General features: G+C 44.6%; 1 protein-coding gene across 1 annotated transcript in view; it reads left to right on the forward strand.

Annotated features, from left to right (window-relative positions):
* The window catches only part of LOC120900649 (frizzled), a 233,206-nt gene that overhangs the window by 61,301 nt on the left and 153,183 nt on the right, over window positions 1–18,722 (forward strand). The window contains exons 3-4 of the mRNA XM_040307939.1: window positions 1,568–1,762; window positions 10,611–10,836. Of these exons, the coding sequence (XP_040163873.1) occupies window positions 1,568–1,762; window positions 10,611–10,836 (421 nt within the window). The remainder of the gene's footprint in view (window positions 1–1,567; window positions 1,763–10,610; window positions 10,837–18,722) is intronic.

Genomic DNA, 18,722 nt, shown 5'->3' on the forward strand with positions numbered 1-18,722 from the left:
TTTTTCTGTGTGTGTTTGCCATCGTTCTTCCCATGGTTTATTTCCGTTAAAATGCATCCGTTTCGTGTGCCGCACGCCGGCACACATTTGGCTTACATTTGCATGGATGCACCCGCCGAATCTCGAATGCGCGCAATTTGTGTTTCTCCCTCGCTGTGTGTGTGTTTGTTTGGTGATTTTTCGTGCCGATTGGCAAGACGTCGGTGTGTCACCTTTTGTGGCGAATTTGCACACGCTCTAAAGGGGCAGCAAGCAAAAAGCCAGCCCACTACCAACCAACCAAATGAAATGAAAGATGCCGCCAGAAGCGTTTGTGTGTGTGTGTGGGGTTTGTGGTGTGCTTGTCGGAGTGTTTTTTGTGTTTACATTCGCCTACCAAACGCGGATAGATGGTCGTTGATTTTCCAACGCCACTCTCGCTCCACTTTTAGCTCCGTTTTTGCTACTTTAACTTCCACTACTACGGAGCAATGTTTACTTCCCGTTCGGTGCATGGCATGGCAGTTGTTCAAACAATTGCAAAAAGTGCATCAACAGTGTGTGTGTGTGTGAGTGTATGCAGCTGTATGCTTTTCATTGCGGTCGGGTACGAATCCATCTTCATCGTTCGTTGTGTGGCTCGCACGAACGGTAGGCAATAAAGTAATGCTGCACGGCTTCTCGAGTGGCATGCATCATGTCCCTCTGCCCAAACGCGACCAACCAACTGTGTGTGCCTTTGAATGTCGCAGTTCGGTCAAAAAGCAAGAAGCAAAAAAAAAAACGAATGTTAACCACGAACTTTCAGTGCGGCTTCCCATCTCCGGTCGATTCCGCTGCCTTGTGAATCGAAGTGTCCTCGGCAATCTGAACACACACCGGTAAGCACGAGCACGATAAAGCGATCAGTGGGCCATTGGTTTGAGACGTTTGCATACTCGTTCCTTCATTTGGAGTTCGGAAAAAAAAGAATGTGCACAAGAAACGCATCACTTCTCAATCGCGGCCGCGCAACGCCCGGTCCCGGTGATGAATCGCACAATTTACGAGCGTTGAGTGAATTTCCATTTGCGGATTCGTGTACGCGCGCGCCCGGCTCGAATCGTGATTGATGGAAAAAGGCGGTTTAATTTGCTCAGGTCCTTCATCGTGCGGCTAGCAGGGCTAGCATTGAAGCACGTCGCCGGGGTCCCAAAGAACCGAGCGTCGCTCGATGAAGGAAGCGGGAACACGCTCTCATTTGCCTGCGCTTCGTTCAAATAATGATGACGTCCTCTGTCCGGGGGCACGGTGCGTTTTGGGCGAGTTGAAACAAAATACCGCCGGCAGAATGGCAGCAAAAAAGGCACTGTTTTGTGTGTGTTGGTTCGTTTGCTACCGGGCAACGGTTAGGCGATTTTTTAATTTGTTGCCCGTCTGTTTTAGCATTCTTATTTTGCCAATGTTTATCCTGCCGGCGCTGGCTGGTGCTGGTGCGTTGTGGGAGTGTGTTTTTGTGTATTTCATTCGTTCTTATGTTTTTTTCTCCCTCACATATTCATGCATTTTTTTCTTTTCCCCGTTTGCCTTTTTTTATTTCGCTTCACAGGTTCTGACGTTCCTGATCGACTCGTCCCGTTTTCGGTATCCGGAGCGCCCGATAGTGTTTCTCGCGATATGCTACCTGATCGTCGGCTGCGCGTACGTGGCCGGTCTCGGTGCGGGCGATTCCGTCGCCTGCCGGGAACCGTTCCAGTCGCACATCAAAATCGGCCGGATGCAGATGCTGTCGACCATCACACAGGTAAGTGTAGCTCATGCTTGGTCTTGGTCTCTGTACTGCGGCAGGGGGACGGTTGACGTGGTTTTGATTTTTAGGAGAAATCAATTCGAGTATTTCGCACGTTTAAGGATGCTCGAATGGAGAGTTGTTTTTTTACTGTGAGAGTTGATGGCTGATTTAATTAGAGAGTATTGGAAATGAATATTTAACTTATAAAGCCTAGAGTTTTAATTTTAATGTAACTCCAGTTTGAAAACAAATAGAAAATTCGATTGAATTTGTCTTAAATTCTGGGCTTTTATTCAACCAGGTTGTGCGTTCCATACCCAATTCATCTGCTGGTATATAGAACTTTGACAATTTTGTATAATCATGAATCAAAACAATAATTCGGGGTACTTTTTGCTTGAACAAAGTTGAAAAAAGGGTCATTTGTTTATTGTTCAAACATAGCTTTGAATTGTTTACTGTTTCGGAACCATAAAGTGTTTAGCCAAACAAGTTGCTTTACATCTGTTTTAATCGCAAAATTTAAATTCATACTGACATAAGTTTAAAAAAAAACTTAAACGAACAATTTATCATGAGCCAATGTTGAAATGTTTTTTTTTCCATACTTTAGTTTTCTTGAGCAGCGAAGGCCACTGGTATTTTTAAAGCTACATGTATATTAGAAAAAAGATCTGTTTTAGTCCATTTTAGCTCTGTAATAGCCTAAATGAACTAATGATGAATTGTCCCAAGTGTTACACTCGGGTTAAATTTTGATGTGCGAGCCATTTCTGACCAACTTGAAGACATTGCAGTGGAATCAATCATTTGAAATCTTAATTTAATCTTACATTTGAAGCAGTTAATGCTGCATTATCTTGGCTCAACAATCAACAAAAGCAATGACAATAAAAATTTCGCAAAAGCTGTTCAAATCAATTAGATTTTGCACTAGAGTGGCTACACTACAGAGTGTCGAGACATAATTACAGGTACCAAATGTCAAACGACTTAATAATAAAATTAAAAAAAATAGAATCTTAAAATAAATAATGTAGATTAAAATCTAATGTTTACTCAATTTCTTCGGAAAACTTCAGGCAACTCATTTATATAGATGTTTTAAAATGAAGAATTAAAAAGCCGGCATAAATTGTATAAATTGTAAATTGCATAAAATTCTTCCGTAAATGCTTCAAATTCTTTGAGGTCAAATAATTAACGATTCAGTGTTGTAGTTTTAATTTAAACACTCAAGAATACTTCAATCAATTTGTTGCCTAAACAACGTGATACCTGAAAACAGCTGAAAAGTCTTACTGGTTTTTATCATCCAGCAGCAAATCTTCAGCGCATTTTTCAACCACTTTCGCACAATCCATTCCAATCAGCGTAAACATATTGGAGATATCAATTATGGGATGAAGGAATCACTACCATTCTCCGCGGACACCTTCACATTTCTGTGCCCCGCTCTCCCATGTGACCGTTTGCAAAATGTAATATTCTGCCGGCTAATAGACGTTATGTGTGGCGCACATTGGCAGGTTTATTGAATGTGGCGTGACAGCAGCAGTAGCAGCACCAGCAGGCAGCAATCACCTCTTCCCGGGCGTTATCTTTTTCGTTTCGGTGCAATGTGTGGGAAATATGTTATTGGTTCCTTACCACGGGATGCTTGAATAAGAGGGAGAGTACCGCACCAGCGTCTGTGTCTGTGATTCGAAGTCAATTTTCATACATAAATGTCAGACGCTCTCGTACCTCGTACCAGGTTTGGTCCTTCGAGCCGGAATCATTCGTATTCGGCGTAGACGTTGCTGCCACACTGATAGACTTTTGGCAGTTGTGATAATATTGGTTTTTACAATCGGACCAATATGTGTGCTGGCAGAGAGAAAGAGAGAGATGGATCAATAGGAGAAAGTGCTACTTCGTTCTGAAGGAAATGAGACTGTCCAGCAAATGTCAGCCACACATCGACTGGGCAGGAACGTGCCTGAATTGTTTGGTCTATGTGTGTGTGTGTGTGTGCGCTCAAAACGCTTTTGTCCTGCTACAATGAAGCAGCTCCCTCTCACGTGCACTATATGAATCATCAGTCGCTTTATCATGTACGTACGGACCGCCAAAGAGTTCATTATTTGTGGACAACGTTCCCCAACTCCAGGACTTCGATTCTGGAGCGCGTGGGTGGTTGTTTGGGCTTTCGGAGCTCACGGAGAGTGTCACAGACTGCCAGCAGACGCGCATATCGATGCGACCACATCGCTAAAAGCCCGTGTATGCGCTCCCTGGGTTTGCTTTCCCGGCCGCTCTGTGGTAAGGCTTCTTTCACGGCTGAATGCAGTTATCGCACAGTTCCGTGGACGTCCAGCCTGCTGCTGGTGCCCGGCTCGCGGCATACGTCAAACGCGTTTGGTGGAACTGAAGCATAATGCGGCTGCTGATCTTCTGCGGTTCCTTCCGCTGCTGATGCTGTTCATGCTGCTACATAGCTTCGTCGCGGAAAGTTCAACCACCTCGCATCACTCGCTCTCCACCAAACCGCCGTCAAGTGGGTCGATGGTTCGGTGATTCTCGGACAGACACACACACACACATGCCAACTCAGAACCGTGTGTAGCCAATATCTATCGATTCAAACAATCGCCCTGAATGTGCGTACGCTCAGGCCTTCCCCCGGGTACGCATACCTCCACACTCCTCCATCCCTCAACCACCACAACGACATGTGGTTAAACCAGTTCTTTGTTATTATTTCCATCTTGGATGAAACATGTTTCCTCTACTCGTTCTCGTTTCACCGTTTTCTCAGCGCAGCATACCCCGCTACGGGACGGCCCTCGGACCTTTGTGCTTTGTTGCTTTAGCTCTCTCTCACACACACACTCATCTTTACTCCCGTACAGCTTCCTTTCCGAGCGTCGGATCTCTTCCTGAGATCCGTGCTCCATCGAAGCGCAATGCTGCTCGCGCTCTGTGCGTTAGCTTACCATCGGCATAGCCCAACCATTCCTCTCCAGGCTTGATGTCTGAAGAAGCGAGGGGGGCAAGAGCAGGTTTGGAGGCGGTTAACCGTAACGCGCCTATACCTTTTAACGTACGTTCTCCGTCAATGCTGTTTGTGCAATCGGGGAGGGCGCGTACCGTTCATATGTGCGATGATGATGGTGGAGGACCCAATGCCGCATGGGGAGGGCAGGGTTCCCGGCTGCTGGATAAAGAGCGTTAAAGCTCCGCGCGGGATGTGGTCTGCGCACCGATCGATTATAAAGCAATATATGTAGATGGGGCTGAGGCAGTGGAAAGGTTGAGCAAAGAGCGCAGCAGACACATCGCTCGGAGCTATTTGGCGATGGTTTTGTGCATTATGTTTGGAGGTTCGGTCGTGGAGAGGATGATTTTTTGCATACAAGTTGTACCTTCAGTGATTGTTTTGGTTTGATAGAGAAGGTAAGCTTTTGATGGGTTGTTATTCTTTTCATGATGGTATGTAATTTTTTTTCATGTTCATATTATGGTTTTATTTTTATGAAAACATGACTGTTTTATTATGAAAACATGACTGCAAAGCACCAGTACCGAGTTAATGGCTACAATGTCCCCTAATAAAATCTATTCGACAACCTATCTATTTGACAACTCCTACTTCTGACGACTCTTGACGGCTCCAGACGACTCCAGACGACTCCAGACGACTTCAGACGACTCCAGATGTTCCAGACGACTCCAGACGACTCCAGACTACTTCAGACGACTCCAGACGACTCCAGACGACTTCAGACGACTCCAGACGACTTCAGACGACTCCAGATGTTCCAGACGACTCCAGACGACTCCAGACTACTTCAGACGACTCCAGACGACTCCAGACGACTTCAGACGACTCCAGACGACTTCAGACGACTCCAGACGATTTCAGACGACTCCAGACGACTCCAGACGACTCCATACGACACCAGACGACTCCAGACGACTCCAGACGACTTCAGACGACTTCAGACGACTTCAGACGACTCCAGACGACTCCAGATCAGTTCAGACGTCTATGCATGATGCTGATCTTACTTTCCTTCCGGAGTTGATTCTGAAATTTTGGGAGTAGGATCCTAGTCTCTCCTGCAGAATTCCAGAGAGCATCGCGATCAATGAAACTTGTACTTTTATTTTATTGTTTTAGGATATTGCACCTCCTTGTGGTACTTTTAATCCATAGGTACACTGAAAGAATACAATAATGTTAGAATTAATGTGTATTTTGTGGTATCTTCAAAACTGCGTAAACTGTTCTGTTTGTAAATATTGCCCCCGATTCCCATGTATAGTACTCGGGAACGTAAAACACAAACTTAATTATCTGTATAAAGTATTGTTTAATTTCTCTGGAATTACTGGTATATTAATCAGCGCTTTTATTTTATTGGAAAATCCTTACAATCGCGTCCGTTTGTGTGTTGTCTACTCGTAAAGTTTCAATAACGCAATTTGTGCGTTATTTTTGTCTCCCATTTCATGAGTGTTGTGATCAAATTATCATTTCCAATGAAATACTCATGCGAAGCCATTGTGAATGTGATTTTATTACAACGTGTGACACATGTGCTGCCCGTGGAAATGGTTTCCAGTTTTCCTCAGACTCTTCCTCCATATGTTTGCGGAAATAATTTTAATTAAAGACAATTTCATATTCAACATTCCCGTGGAATTCGGTGTGTCCCTTCTGTTCTCTTCTCTTCTCGAAACATTGCCATCAAAAATGAGAAAGCAAGTGAAAAACACAACAGCAAAAAACATCAAACACGAAACCGTCACGGGAATGACTCCCTCATGCGATGACGTAAGGAGTAAAGAATAAAGAATTCTTTCTCCCTCTCTTTCTTTCTCTCTCTCTCTCTCTTGACCTCAGGGTGTGTATATTTATTGTATAAATATTTATGCAAAGACGGATTGTTACCTCGTGTGTGTGGATCTGTGAACTGAAGAAGTCTACAATAGACCGCGCACTCCCACCACGAAAAAAGCGAAACCCCGTCACGCGCGAGATTGATAGGGTTAAAAGATTCTTCTTTGGGCTTCCCACTCTCCTCACCTACCCACGAGCACTCGTTTCCGTGAGGCTTTGGTATAAAGCAGGAAGACGAAAAAAAAACGAGCAAATGCACGACATTAATTCTACTTCAAAGTCGCGCTTGCGATACACGACGGTGGATGGCTAGGAAGTGCGGGAGCACAGAACCGGATGACGGTTAAACTCCTCTTTGCCGGCAGCTTTGGCTGAGCTTTCTTGTTGTGCTTTCCAGCAGTGGAATGGATGGGAGCGGGTTACAACACGACACAAACAAAATTCATCCGCCCCGGGGTGTACAATCGCTACAAATGTTTTGGTGGTCGGGAAGCGGACGGGTTTTCTGTTGTCCCCTTATCAAGCCTCGTTGAGGTTATGTGTGTGCAGAAGGGTTGGTTACTGGGAAGGGAACGGAGAACAGTTTATTATTGTTTTCATTTACCTCACTTTACAGCCGCGGCTCCCCTTTCGTGAGCCGTCGCGAGTGTGACCTCCTCGCGTAAGATGAAACGTTCAGAGTACGCGCAAATGCATTGTCGAGGTGGTCTCGTGCCCTTTTCTCAGTCTTTCTTATCCACCGTCTCAGCCAGAACCGGGGTTTTTTTCTGGCTCGGTTAACTAGGCCGGCTTGGTGAAGAAATGGTTCTCAACGTCTTCAGTACGAAAGCACGAGCTTAATCGTCTCTCTTTAACTACTAAACGGAGGCGACCTTTTGCTGGATGTGATGCTACCCGGTGGTACGCACGAGGGGCGCAACTGCTTGGTAACCTTCCGAAATGATGTCGTCGGACTGCTGAACTCTCTCTCTCTCTCTCCACCCGTGAAGGAGGGGCGACTCAGTGACATTTGTCGCCGGGCACTGCACTGCATGCTTCCGATGTTGCTTCCAGCGTGGTGGCGTCGCATGCAGGCATTAGTGACACATTCCTGTGATGCTATGGCGGCCCCGGCACCAGCACGCCACGGGTTGAATTCCACGAACAGCAGCCGCCCGGTGTGTGTGTGTTGTGAAGTATGCTGGCTGTGTGGAGTCAAAGGGAAGAAAGCATGATTCCGAGTACAACCTTCGCTGCGAGAAGTGCGCTGTGTAGAGTTAATTGTAGTTACTGCTGTTGTGCCTTTGCCGTTGTCATCGTTTGTTGACGGCCTGCCGAGGAGATGAAACGGAGGTGAGGCAGCCGCCTCAAACGCAGCGCAAGATGATGGTTTACGCGCGCGCCTCCACTGCACGAATGCAATCAGTTCGGGTGAAATGTATACTTATGCTTTTCAACACTGTTTACAGTGACAGGCAGGTTGGAGGTATCAACCCCCCTTCCCCGCCGTAGTGCTCCCGTGGCTGTAAACGATGCATTATTTAATCTTTCTTTGAAGTTGTAAACATGTTTACTTCCAGAGAGTGTATATACAAGTGCAATCCAGCGCGCAGAGGTCGGTTCCCTCTTTCTCTGCAGCCTGCATTGTTATGATTGCAGATTGAATGCTCCGGTTTTTGTTTGGTTTTACTTTTCCTTTCCAATTGCTAGCAGCAGGCCGCCGGTAAGGGTTTGGGATGATTAAGTTTTGTGCAGGAGTAACGATGCAGTAAACAAAATTCAATACAAATGGCAACATTATGTATGCTTAGGCATTTTAATTAAAATGCCACTTTTGGTCGATGCTCTTGTTTGTTGGAAGTTTGTGTTTCCAAAAGTAGATACTGTGAGAACTAGCTTTAGCATTCAAATCGATCAAGATTGTTGTGTTAATGAGAAAATGTCTATAGGAATTGTTAGGACCTTATTTGTTGAAGATGACTTTGAAGTCCTGACTTAGGGTAGGAGATGACTTAGGGTAAAGTCAACCAGATTTACTCAAGGCCCTTCTTAGAATGTGCTTTATAGACACACATTTGTGTTGTATTTCTTCAAAAGTAATGCACATCTGTACACAATAAAAGACCTCTTGCCTCATGTAGCTCTTAGACTACAATTTTATGCTGCATCTACGAAATTGAATGCTCATTTCCAGGCTCTGAAGATTTCGTTTAGCATGTGGTAGGAATAAAGACAGTATAGATCAATTTCTGAAGAGTTGATACACCAGTTTTTAACATTATCTTATTGTCCGCCAGTTTCTTGATGGAATTTACTTTATTTGTGCTTATCAAGATTATTTATGAATTACACGATTTTTCAAAGCATCTCATAAGTTTGGGACTTTTTGGGATCTTTTTGTAATGGGAATTGTACTTCACGGCACCCTTTCAGGACAGGCAGAATTGGAAATTGGCATTGAATTAGAAAGTACCTTAAAATTCCAAAAACTTCTGAATTTATTTCATTGTTGTGAGAAAACCCAAATAACAATCTGTTTTTTTTTTTATTACAACTTTTTGTTCATATCAAACTTCATTAAAAGATAATTGCGTGTGAAGTATGAATCGCTATCGTTTCATCTCGTGAAACAAATGCATGTATTTAACAATATGCTATAAAATCCGTTTATATCCCCTTTAAACGCAAAACGTGTGGCGTTTATCAAACACTACGTATATTGTACATTGAACTGACATTTTTAACACGAAACGTTAATTATTGACAGCAGTTGCTCACTTCTCTGTAATCGAATACTTGCTATAAAACATCGATTGAACGGCTTCTGTTGACGGTTGTCTGCTAAACTAAACATTACACGGCATGGAAACGCTACGCCCTCCAAACCCGATGCCTCTCCTCCCTTCTGCACTTCTGCACACGGAAGGTAGGTGGTGTGATTGTCGATAACTATATTTTTGTTTCACGCCCGGCTTCAAACGCCACTTTTATGGCACGTTTGCTTGCGCGAAGATTAACGAATTCATGTCACGAACCGCCGTTTGGTTCGATTAAGAATGGTACGACTCAGTAGTCGTTGCCGGTCTCTTACCCAACAGCCTACGGATTCATTCCACCCAAGACCTTTTTTTCTTCTTCTTTTGCTTCGTCTCTACTTGTTACCCTTGCATCGTATGGTAAACTTTTCTAGCATTAAAATGGTGCGCTGCTATTGGAGTTGGTTCCTTGTCTGCCCAGGCTGGCTGCCGGAAGCACGACGAATAGCTGTGTGAATTCTAATTAATCGCTCAAGCTCAAGTTCTCGTGAAAGCATTTATCGGTCGACAGGATGGATGTGCTTTGGAATGTAAATGAGTATTATGAATATTATATTGTGGTTGGATGGTTTGTTTTATTGTATTTGTGGAGGAGCAAAAGACAAAAAAATAGAAAAAAAACAGAGCTTATTCAGCTCCAACATTATTTTCCAATTTCCACCAAAATTCCAACGGTCGTGTAAAGGAATGTTCCGTTTTATTTTGCGCTGAATTCATACCCCGATGGGCCTACAGGTTATGCAATACATTTTAGATAAAATTTATGCTTCAACCAAACGCTTCCTCTTGCTCTCCCTCTCGCTACTACCCTTCGTGCACTGTATTATTAGCTGCGGATCGCGTTATGGAGCTCCTGGGAGCAGCTGGGCGCGTACTTTTCTAGATAATAATCAGCAGAGCCCCGGCAGGCTCCAGCAAACGGCACAACACACTACGTCACGTCAAGCTGCACTTGCCGTGGCTGGCCCACTGGTCAGCGGAGGGTTGAACCTAACGGGTTGAACCCCCCCACCAGTAGCAGTGTGCTTTGTAATTTAAATTCGAACATATATCCCGCGATTCGCGATCACAAATCCCCAAACCGAGCCCTGCCGCCAGCCTCAGAGTCATACACGTTCAAGCTCGAAAAACTAATGCTTTTCTCCTTCCTCTTATTCTCTCTCCCTCTCCTCCGCAGGGCCATCGTCAATCAACGTCGTGCACGGTGCTGTTCATGGCGCTGTACTTCTGCTGCATGGCAGCGTTCGCCTGGTGGGCCTGTCTGGCGCTGGCCTGGTTCCTGGCGGCCGGTCTCAAGTGGGGCCACGAAGCCATCGAGAGCCGTTCGCACCTGTTCCATCTGGTGGCGTGGGCTATCCCGGCGGTGCAGACCATATTCGTGCTAGCGCTCGGCAAAGTTGAAGGTAAGTGGTTCGTTTTCCGTCGGGGCAAAGTTCCGCGCAACACCGGGAGCACTGGTGCCGACCGGCAAGGGGTCAAGTTCGCTGTCACTGTTTAGCCACCGCGCGCTGGATGATGATGATGATGATCTCCGTCCAGGTGTTGATCCGCGCGTGTGAGGCTTCTCACACAAAGTATGCACAAGGAGGGACGACGACACCGTTAGAGCAAGGGTAGAACCGGCTGTGTGTTGTGCGGCGGCCAGAGCTTTATTGAAACTCGTCACGAAAGCGCTGTTTCAACCTGTTTAATTGTGAAACCTCCCCCTTTATAGCTGGCTCTGCTGAAGGTTTGGGGCGTTCGCGTGTGTCTGCAGGCGATAAAATTGCAGCACAGACGTGTTGTCTCCTCCCCTGCGCTGTGCGTTTCCCTTAGTTGGTGTGTGCATATTTTTGCACAGCGCCCGCACTCTTTTAGTCGTGTGTTTTCCTTCTGCTGCCCGAAATGATCGTCCCTTTCTGCCGCGCGATAGCAGAGCGCGAGGGGAAGCAAAGGGATCAGCCGGTGGATGGTTTCGGCATGCGGGGCAGTTTCTGTCTGAATCAATAAAAGCGCTATTAACTTTGTTAACGTGTCAGTTATCCCGTTTGGCGGGCGGTCGTTTTGCTCGGCACACGGAAAATAGACAAGCTTCTCGTTCTTTTTTTGCTCGTTAGTTTTTTTGTGCTTGCAAGGTATATAACTTGCCCAAAGGTAGCAAAGGGGCTGGGAGCTGCAGCAATGTGGGATGTGAAAGGTTAGATTTATCATAATGTCCGCACCGTGCGCGAGCTTACACCGGCGGATTGAGTAATATTAGTATTTATGAGCAATTTTATCGTCTGCATTAATTTGCTCTGCAAATGGTGTAAAATCCCTGCCCTGGTCAAATGGAATGGAGGGATTTTTATCGAAAAAAGGACATTGGAAGCTTTCCAGTGGAGTTGGAGTAAGTAGGTCATTTTTATTACAGTTTCTTACCCTTACATTAGACTTTCCCAAACGATTCTCTGCTTTCGTGGCCATAAGGTGTAATGTGATAAGTGTAGCATTCCTTCAACTTGACCCAAGATCTTTAAGTCTATGTCGCAAGGTTGTACACCGATAGCTGTCGATACAAAAAAACTTTCCAGTTTCAAAGAATACACGCGCTTCGTCAAAGGATGCACTCATCACAGATTTGCACGTTACACGTGTTACTATTTAAAGAAGCTACTTAAAAATAAAGAGTACACTTCTTGGAAAGCTGCGAAGCATTTGAATGTTCCTCGCTATCAACTGTAGTATCATTACAAAGTGGCTTAATTTTCCGGAAAAAGGGGTCTAGAACCTATTTGTTTCTTTCTTTTGCTACGAGCTTACAGTCTATGGCGGCCGCATAATTTTGTTTTACATAGTACGAAATATGTTAAGTTAATTGCGATTTTAAAACGCTACTTAGACTAGGACTTAAAATGGCATATTGTATCTAGAAATGAAGGCTTTTTCAATTTACTTTACATATTATCAAGCATGTTTACGTTAAGTTCCGGACTTTTTTTTAAATTTTGAGCTATTTGTTTGCGATTTGTTACCTTTTTTGTAAGTTGTCTAGTAGACACAGAGTACATTTATCAAAAAGTGAAGAAATCCTAATTTCGTAAAAGGCATTCAAACATCACGAAAAATATGGTAATTGTTTTTTAAACTATTATTAACTGCTTTTTTCTCGTGATAATGAAAAATAATCTCTATTTTACAGTTGATAAGCAGTTTCTTGCAAGCTGTCAAACTTGTCAGCATATAGCCGCCTTCGTGTGCATTCCCTCTTTGATTATGTGCGTTTCGTTAAGAATGGTTAAACAGGTAGTTTATCAAATTTCACAAATCAAAATGGCACACTACACTTTGATAATTTTACGCATCAACCTTTGCCAGTTGATTCTTTCCCTCTTGAGTTCTTGAGGAGCATGGTTGAGTTCTACCCATAATTGAGTCTGTATGACTGGGCCAAGGGCGTTTTAGATGGAACCTGAAAGGCTTTAACATCTGAATGTAACGCAAACTTGGCAAAATTGAATTGCAAACTAATGCAGTCGAAATGAATGGGCAATTTAGCTAACGATTACACGTGTGGCACCGAGTCGGCCCGATACACGAATTAAATTTCACTAAATTTATTTTGTTGTTGTATCGTTACTCCATCTCCATCTCGCACCGTGAAGGATTATTCGGTCGCTGCTCGTATCTTTTTTCTGCAACAAATTTCTCATCACCTTTCTGTCCCGGGCAGTGCTTTCTTTCTTTTTTTAGTTGGCTTTTTCCCTGCCATCGAATGTTGAAATTGAATCTAGAACACGTACACACTCACACATATATCAGCACACCGACCCTGAAATGATCATCACCAACGTAAGGTCATTAATATGGATGTGTGACGTTTAAATTTCAAACCACTAACGATCGATCAGGGACCGACCTCTTGCCACGTCTTACGCTCCCGAGGAAAAGTGGCTCCGATTGGGGTATTGGGATAATCTTATCCGAGAATCCATTAGCTCTCGGGCCCACTGGATGGAGCGCTGTGTGTGTGTGTTTGCGAGAGCGCATTACAAGATTATTGTCGAAGCATGTGCGCACCATGGTTAGTGATTCGATTTTCCGGAAACGATATCGAAATGGGCGTAGGGATTGAAACGAGAACTCTACACATCGATCGCGCGGGATGTCGGTTGTGTTTGACGTCGTTTAAAAGTCGTGCAAAAACGACCGGGGAGCAAATAAAGCGCTGATTCGAAACGGGCGATAAAACGCACGAGCTGCAAAAAAACGAGAGTTTCGCAAACCGAAATCGGAAAAATCTGCTTGTCTTTCGTTGTTGCCTTTCTCTCAAACAGCCCGCCGGTTGGTGCGGGTAAACGAGTTTGACTTGCCCTGGCGCGGTAAGTGCTCGCGATGTAAACGGTTTGATAGTTTGTTATCGTTTTTTTTTGTTCGGTTTCCTTGTTGTTATTTTTTGTTACCAAAAGGTGGTGTGTAACGACGAAGAACAAGTGCAAACAACCGGTTGAGGGTTTTCCTCACTGCAACATGTCGTACGAACGGCGGCAGCGAACGATTGAGAGCGCAAGATAAACCACACGATACCACGATACAGATACGGAAGGCAGGCGTATTTTGCGATCGCTGGCGGAGCACTCTTAATCTTAATTTCTCAACCAAGGGGGTTGAAAATCGGTTGCGAATTATGCGCCCAACAGCTCCATAATTTTCCCGGAGCTCCACACAGCACACGACAAACAGTGCAGAACCGGGTGGCGGTGATACATCAAATCTGATAGTGGATTGTTGTGGCGCTTTATTGGTTTTGTGGCATCTAAAGGTATGTCCCCAGAAGCTGCTGGTAGTAATGGTTCCGTTGGAGATCACTTGTCGTGATTGGATTGTGTGGCACACCGGCATGGCAAGGCGTACGTGTGTCGTATTGCAATTCCAGAAGCATTGCTGGTAGACGTCTTGGGTTGAGTGTCGTTCGTGTTCTTCAAAGTACTCCGGAACGCACGCAAGGCATCTCGTGATTCTGAGAATAGCATTGAGATATTTTTAGCGCAGCACAGATACCTAATCGATCCATCACCAAGACTCTGTGCTGCAACCCTTATCAATGTGAGCGGCAAACTTGGGACTAAACTATTCGGCAGGCGTCTTCGGGAGGCATTTCTTGAAGTCCTGATTGGCAGACTATTAAAAAAGCCCCTGACGCTCCGATGGAACCATCCATCACCGGGCCGTGTGTTGGCTGCGGTGCGCTGTCATTTTTCCACTTAATTAAATCTATTGCGAACGTCTGCGGTGTGGTGTGTCTCCCGTGCGCCTTCTCCACACCATTAAACCGGAACCACCGGAATAGACACGGATGAGTGCTAAAACTTCACTTAACCCCACGCCGAATGTCCCGTCACCAATCCCCAGCTGCCTTCCAGGGCATCACGCGAAAGCCCCATTTTCGGATCCCGCTTGTCTCGATAAATTATCGATCACACTCACGAAAGGTTCACGAAGGAGAAAGTGTACTTTGTTCTTCGTCCCCGTTGGGCACCTGTTGCGCCACAGCGTGTGTTGGTGCTGTCGTCCTCGTGCCTTCAGCCAGAACGATTTGTCTTTTCCCAGGTGCTGTCCGTGTCCGTGCCGTTCTGGATTGGAGCAGGGCAGGCTGAAAAGGCGCATTCGCTCGGCGACACAACACACCACCCCGGCTATCAGACTTCAAAGCGTGTCAGCGGCGGCAAATTATACGGCCGTTGGCCGGGGCCATGCTCCTACCTGTGGGTGATTTGTGGACACTGGTGTCATCGGAGCAGTGGTACACATCGTTTAATCAAACTTAGACATACACACACACACACCCACATATACTCGGTTGGATGGTTGGCCTATGGTTGGAGCTGGAATTGCTCGGCATGGGGACCTTCTGGCCATTTGCGAACCAATTTCTTGCCGTTGACCTAATCCCCGCGTACTTCAGCATACCATTCTCCTTCGTAGTACCACCGGGTTGTCTCAGGATCTAACCGGAAAAGGGAAAGATGCTCGACATAATTGGTTTAAAGGCTCGAACAACACACATGCTTGCTGTGTGCGCCATGGGGTCTGCTTTCTTGCACAGGTGATGCACGCAAACCGCGAATTACGAATACGGTTAGATTATCGTCACTCGGCCGAACGTGTTTGACCAGCTTTCCTGTCGGTTCTTCCCGTGGCAGGCCTTGCGGCTCATCTTCTCTCTCTGTGTGTGTGTGACAGGTTTGGTGCTAATTCGCCTGCCCGTTTAACTCTATCTGTTTCTAACTGTTCATTTATAGTCGAACAGCGGGACAGACACTAGGCACCACCAGGCACACACGCATTTCAACACCGTCTCGCGCCACGCCTCACACTGTCTGTCACGCGATGCAGATTATCTCTGGCAATCCGCACCGAGCTTGTTGCATCGTTTTGAACCGCGAGCTGAAACTAACCTGGCCCTTTCGCTTAATCACGCTGCGAAGAAAGTGTGCGGCGGGAGGGACACAGTACGAAGTGCCTCGGGTTGGGTTGGGGTTGCTGGTTTTCTATTTCAGTTTGGCGATGACGCCGTAATTGCGTGAAAGTGCGAGACGAGAAACGAGCAACTGTTACAAAAAAATAATTGGATACCGATATACAGAGAGAGAGGAGAGGATGTAATGTGTAATGGACGTTGATAAGGTGTAGCTGATTTGCATGAAATCTAGTCCTCCCAGGCGAGAAAGCGAAGCATCTCTCGGAGTGTGGCATGATCTGGATTTTCTTGGTCGCCTTTCGTGTGGCTTCGTGGTAGGCAGGCGCAGCGTTGCGGATTTTTGTGTCAGTGGTGCACCCCGTTCCGAGCGCAGAGAGGCACGCAAAGAATCGCAAAGAATTAAGCGTGAATCCATTGCGCGTTGAGAGAGGACTGTGGTTAGAGTGTAGCGCGGTTGTTTGTTGTTGCCTTCTTTGGAAGTTCACATTTCACTTTTTGTTCGCGATAGACAGGAGAACAAAACGAAAGTGTGTTTGGATGGAAAAAGGAAGGCATATTTCGTGCATGGAAACGCCTTGATAGGTTGGATGTCTGTTTTTCTTTATATTGCTTTCTAAGGTTGCTCAGCTGCACCTGACCAATGTGGTACGGGGAATGCAATATTGAATGATTTTTTCAAAGGGAGCAGTTTCTTTCTACATACATTGACCGTAGTAACTTTTAGCAATGTTGGAAACTTTCTATTTTAGCATAATTCTGAATAATGCAATTAATTGATGGCCATCATGATTGTTTCAAGACGCATTCCAACGTCTACAGACTGGTTATCAGTTATTGCTACAATGACCTCAATTGTTCATTAAATGAAAATCGGAGCTAAATTCTTTGCTCCAGATTATTGAATTGTTTTTCTACTGTTGCAGAATATAACACCAACTTTAGCCAACTTGTTAGTTTTTGCAGAAGTTTGCCGTAGCAGTTGCCTTAACTCGTTTGTGTGGTCTTTTCATTGGTGCTTGAATTCAACATTTTGATAGTGAAGTCTGTTGATGTGATTTGGCTGGCCTCTCTGATCCTCTTCTGGACGTGTTTCTCGTGAATATAAAACATTTGGAAATTCAAGGCATGAAGATGAGGAGTATATTTAGTGGACCTGGTACTTGATACATCGATAGAGACATCTAAGGTCTCAACTGATAGAGAGGTAGACATTCGTAACTGTAACTTAACCTTTGATTCTGTCTCAATAATAGGTTTCGTTTGCTGTCTAATAGTCATCGACATTTTTAGAACCTCGTTCGTTCTTCAGAATTTTAAGACTTGCATGATTGCAGGAATTATTGATATCTTCATGAATTAGAAGATCATAAATGCTCTAAAAAATAGTTCCAGCTCAAGTAAATGTCTGTATATAGTTTTCCAACTATCTGAATAGTGTTCAATTATATTCTGGAGTGATTGACATAGTGAAGAATGTAAAATTCTCTAGTGTTCTTTAGTAACCACTACAATTGCCAATTTCTACCATCGCATTCCAATATCCGACAACTCATATTATGTTAACTCAATTTTTAACCCTTCCTATACAAACAGCAAGTGTCCATTAATTGGAATTGAAATGGGAATTACAACTGTCATTCCCAGAGCAGTATGTTACGCATTACAATTAGCATTAATTTTCATTCATTCCGACCGACCACAATGGTTTGCAAATATGTTGCAGCAAAAATTACGAAACTATGCCGATTTAGTGTTGTTGTTGTTGTTTTGCTTGTTGTATGTGCGTGGGTTCAATCATCAACCTCAAATTGTTTAATGAGCCGTACCTCGATACTAGTAATAATTTTCAATTTTTATGTAACACAGCAAAAACAATAACAATTTACGCTAGCCAAATATCCCATCATTACACAACTCAACCCGTTTGTTCGACAGCGGATGATGGTACCGAGTGCGCTTGTACTGATAAAAACAACAACATTATAGCACAATAATCATCAGCTCTTCAACCTTCCCAGCTCCCTCCCTGTTCAATTAATCAAAGCCATCGTGGTAATTGATCGATTTTATGGCTTTCGGCCCCGGCCCGATGATTATTTATGAGGTGGCATTAATTTTCACATGTTTGAGTTGAGCGCGTGTGTTGTGTTTGCATTGGGACAGATTTGAATGTGAGGCCACCATCTCACCCACACAGCATTTGCAATGGCTGTACACACACTTTGTCAGCAGTCGGATTTATGCATCGCGCTCTCGCCGGAAATGGTTAAAAGAATGGTGCAAAAATAATTCTACAGAAAGGTGCATAAATGAGATTAAAATTTTTCACACTCGCGCCACTTGGAAAGGTGTGACAATATGTGCTTGGTTTGGTGAGGCAAATCAGAAAAAGAGAGCTTTTTGTTCACACTTAAAATCTATTTAAAATGCTGTTTGGTGTGGTGTAATACATGTCCTTGCCGTTCGATTACATAAAAATCAAGCGGCGTCAATATTGGAGCCTGATTTTTATTCCCATAAACGTTCATAAACATTCATATCTAGATGTATGTATACGATGTATGCGAGGGTAGCAAACATAAAGTATCGTGATTCTTCGGCACAATTTTTGGTGTGAAGTGTTATCCCCGGGCAAATGGGTCGGCAGTAGCCGTTATCGTAAACATTTGCGAAATCCAATAGCATTGATATTGATGAAAAATGGCTTCGAATGTAGTGTGTGCGCCTGCTTTTATTGTACATCCACATCCCTATAGCGCCGAAGAATCCTTTTCCCCAATCGTTCCCCAATCGCAATCGATACGGCTTCGAGCGAAACAAAGAACAATCTTGCCTCGCTGGATGTGTTGC

Source organism: Anopheles arabiensis, chromosome 3, assembly GCF_016920715.1.
Source record: "Anopheles arabiensis isolate DONGOLA chromosome 3, AaraD3, whole genome shotgun sequence".
NCBI lineage: Eukaryota > Metazoa > Arthropoda > Insecta > Diptera > Culicidae > Anopheles > Anopheles arabiensis.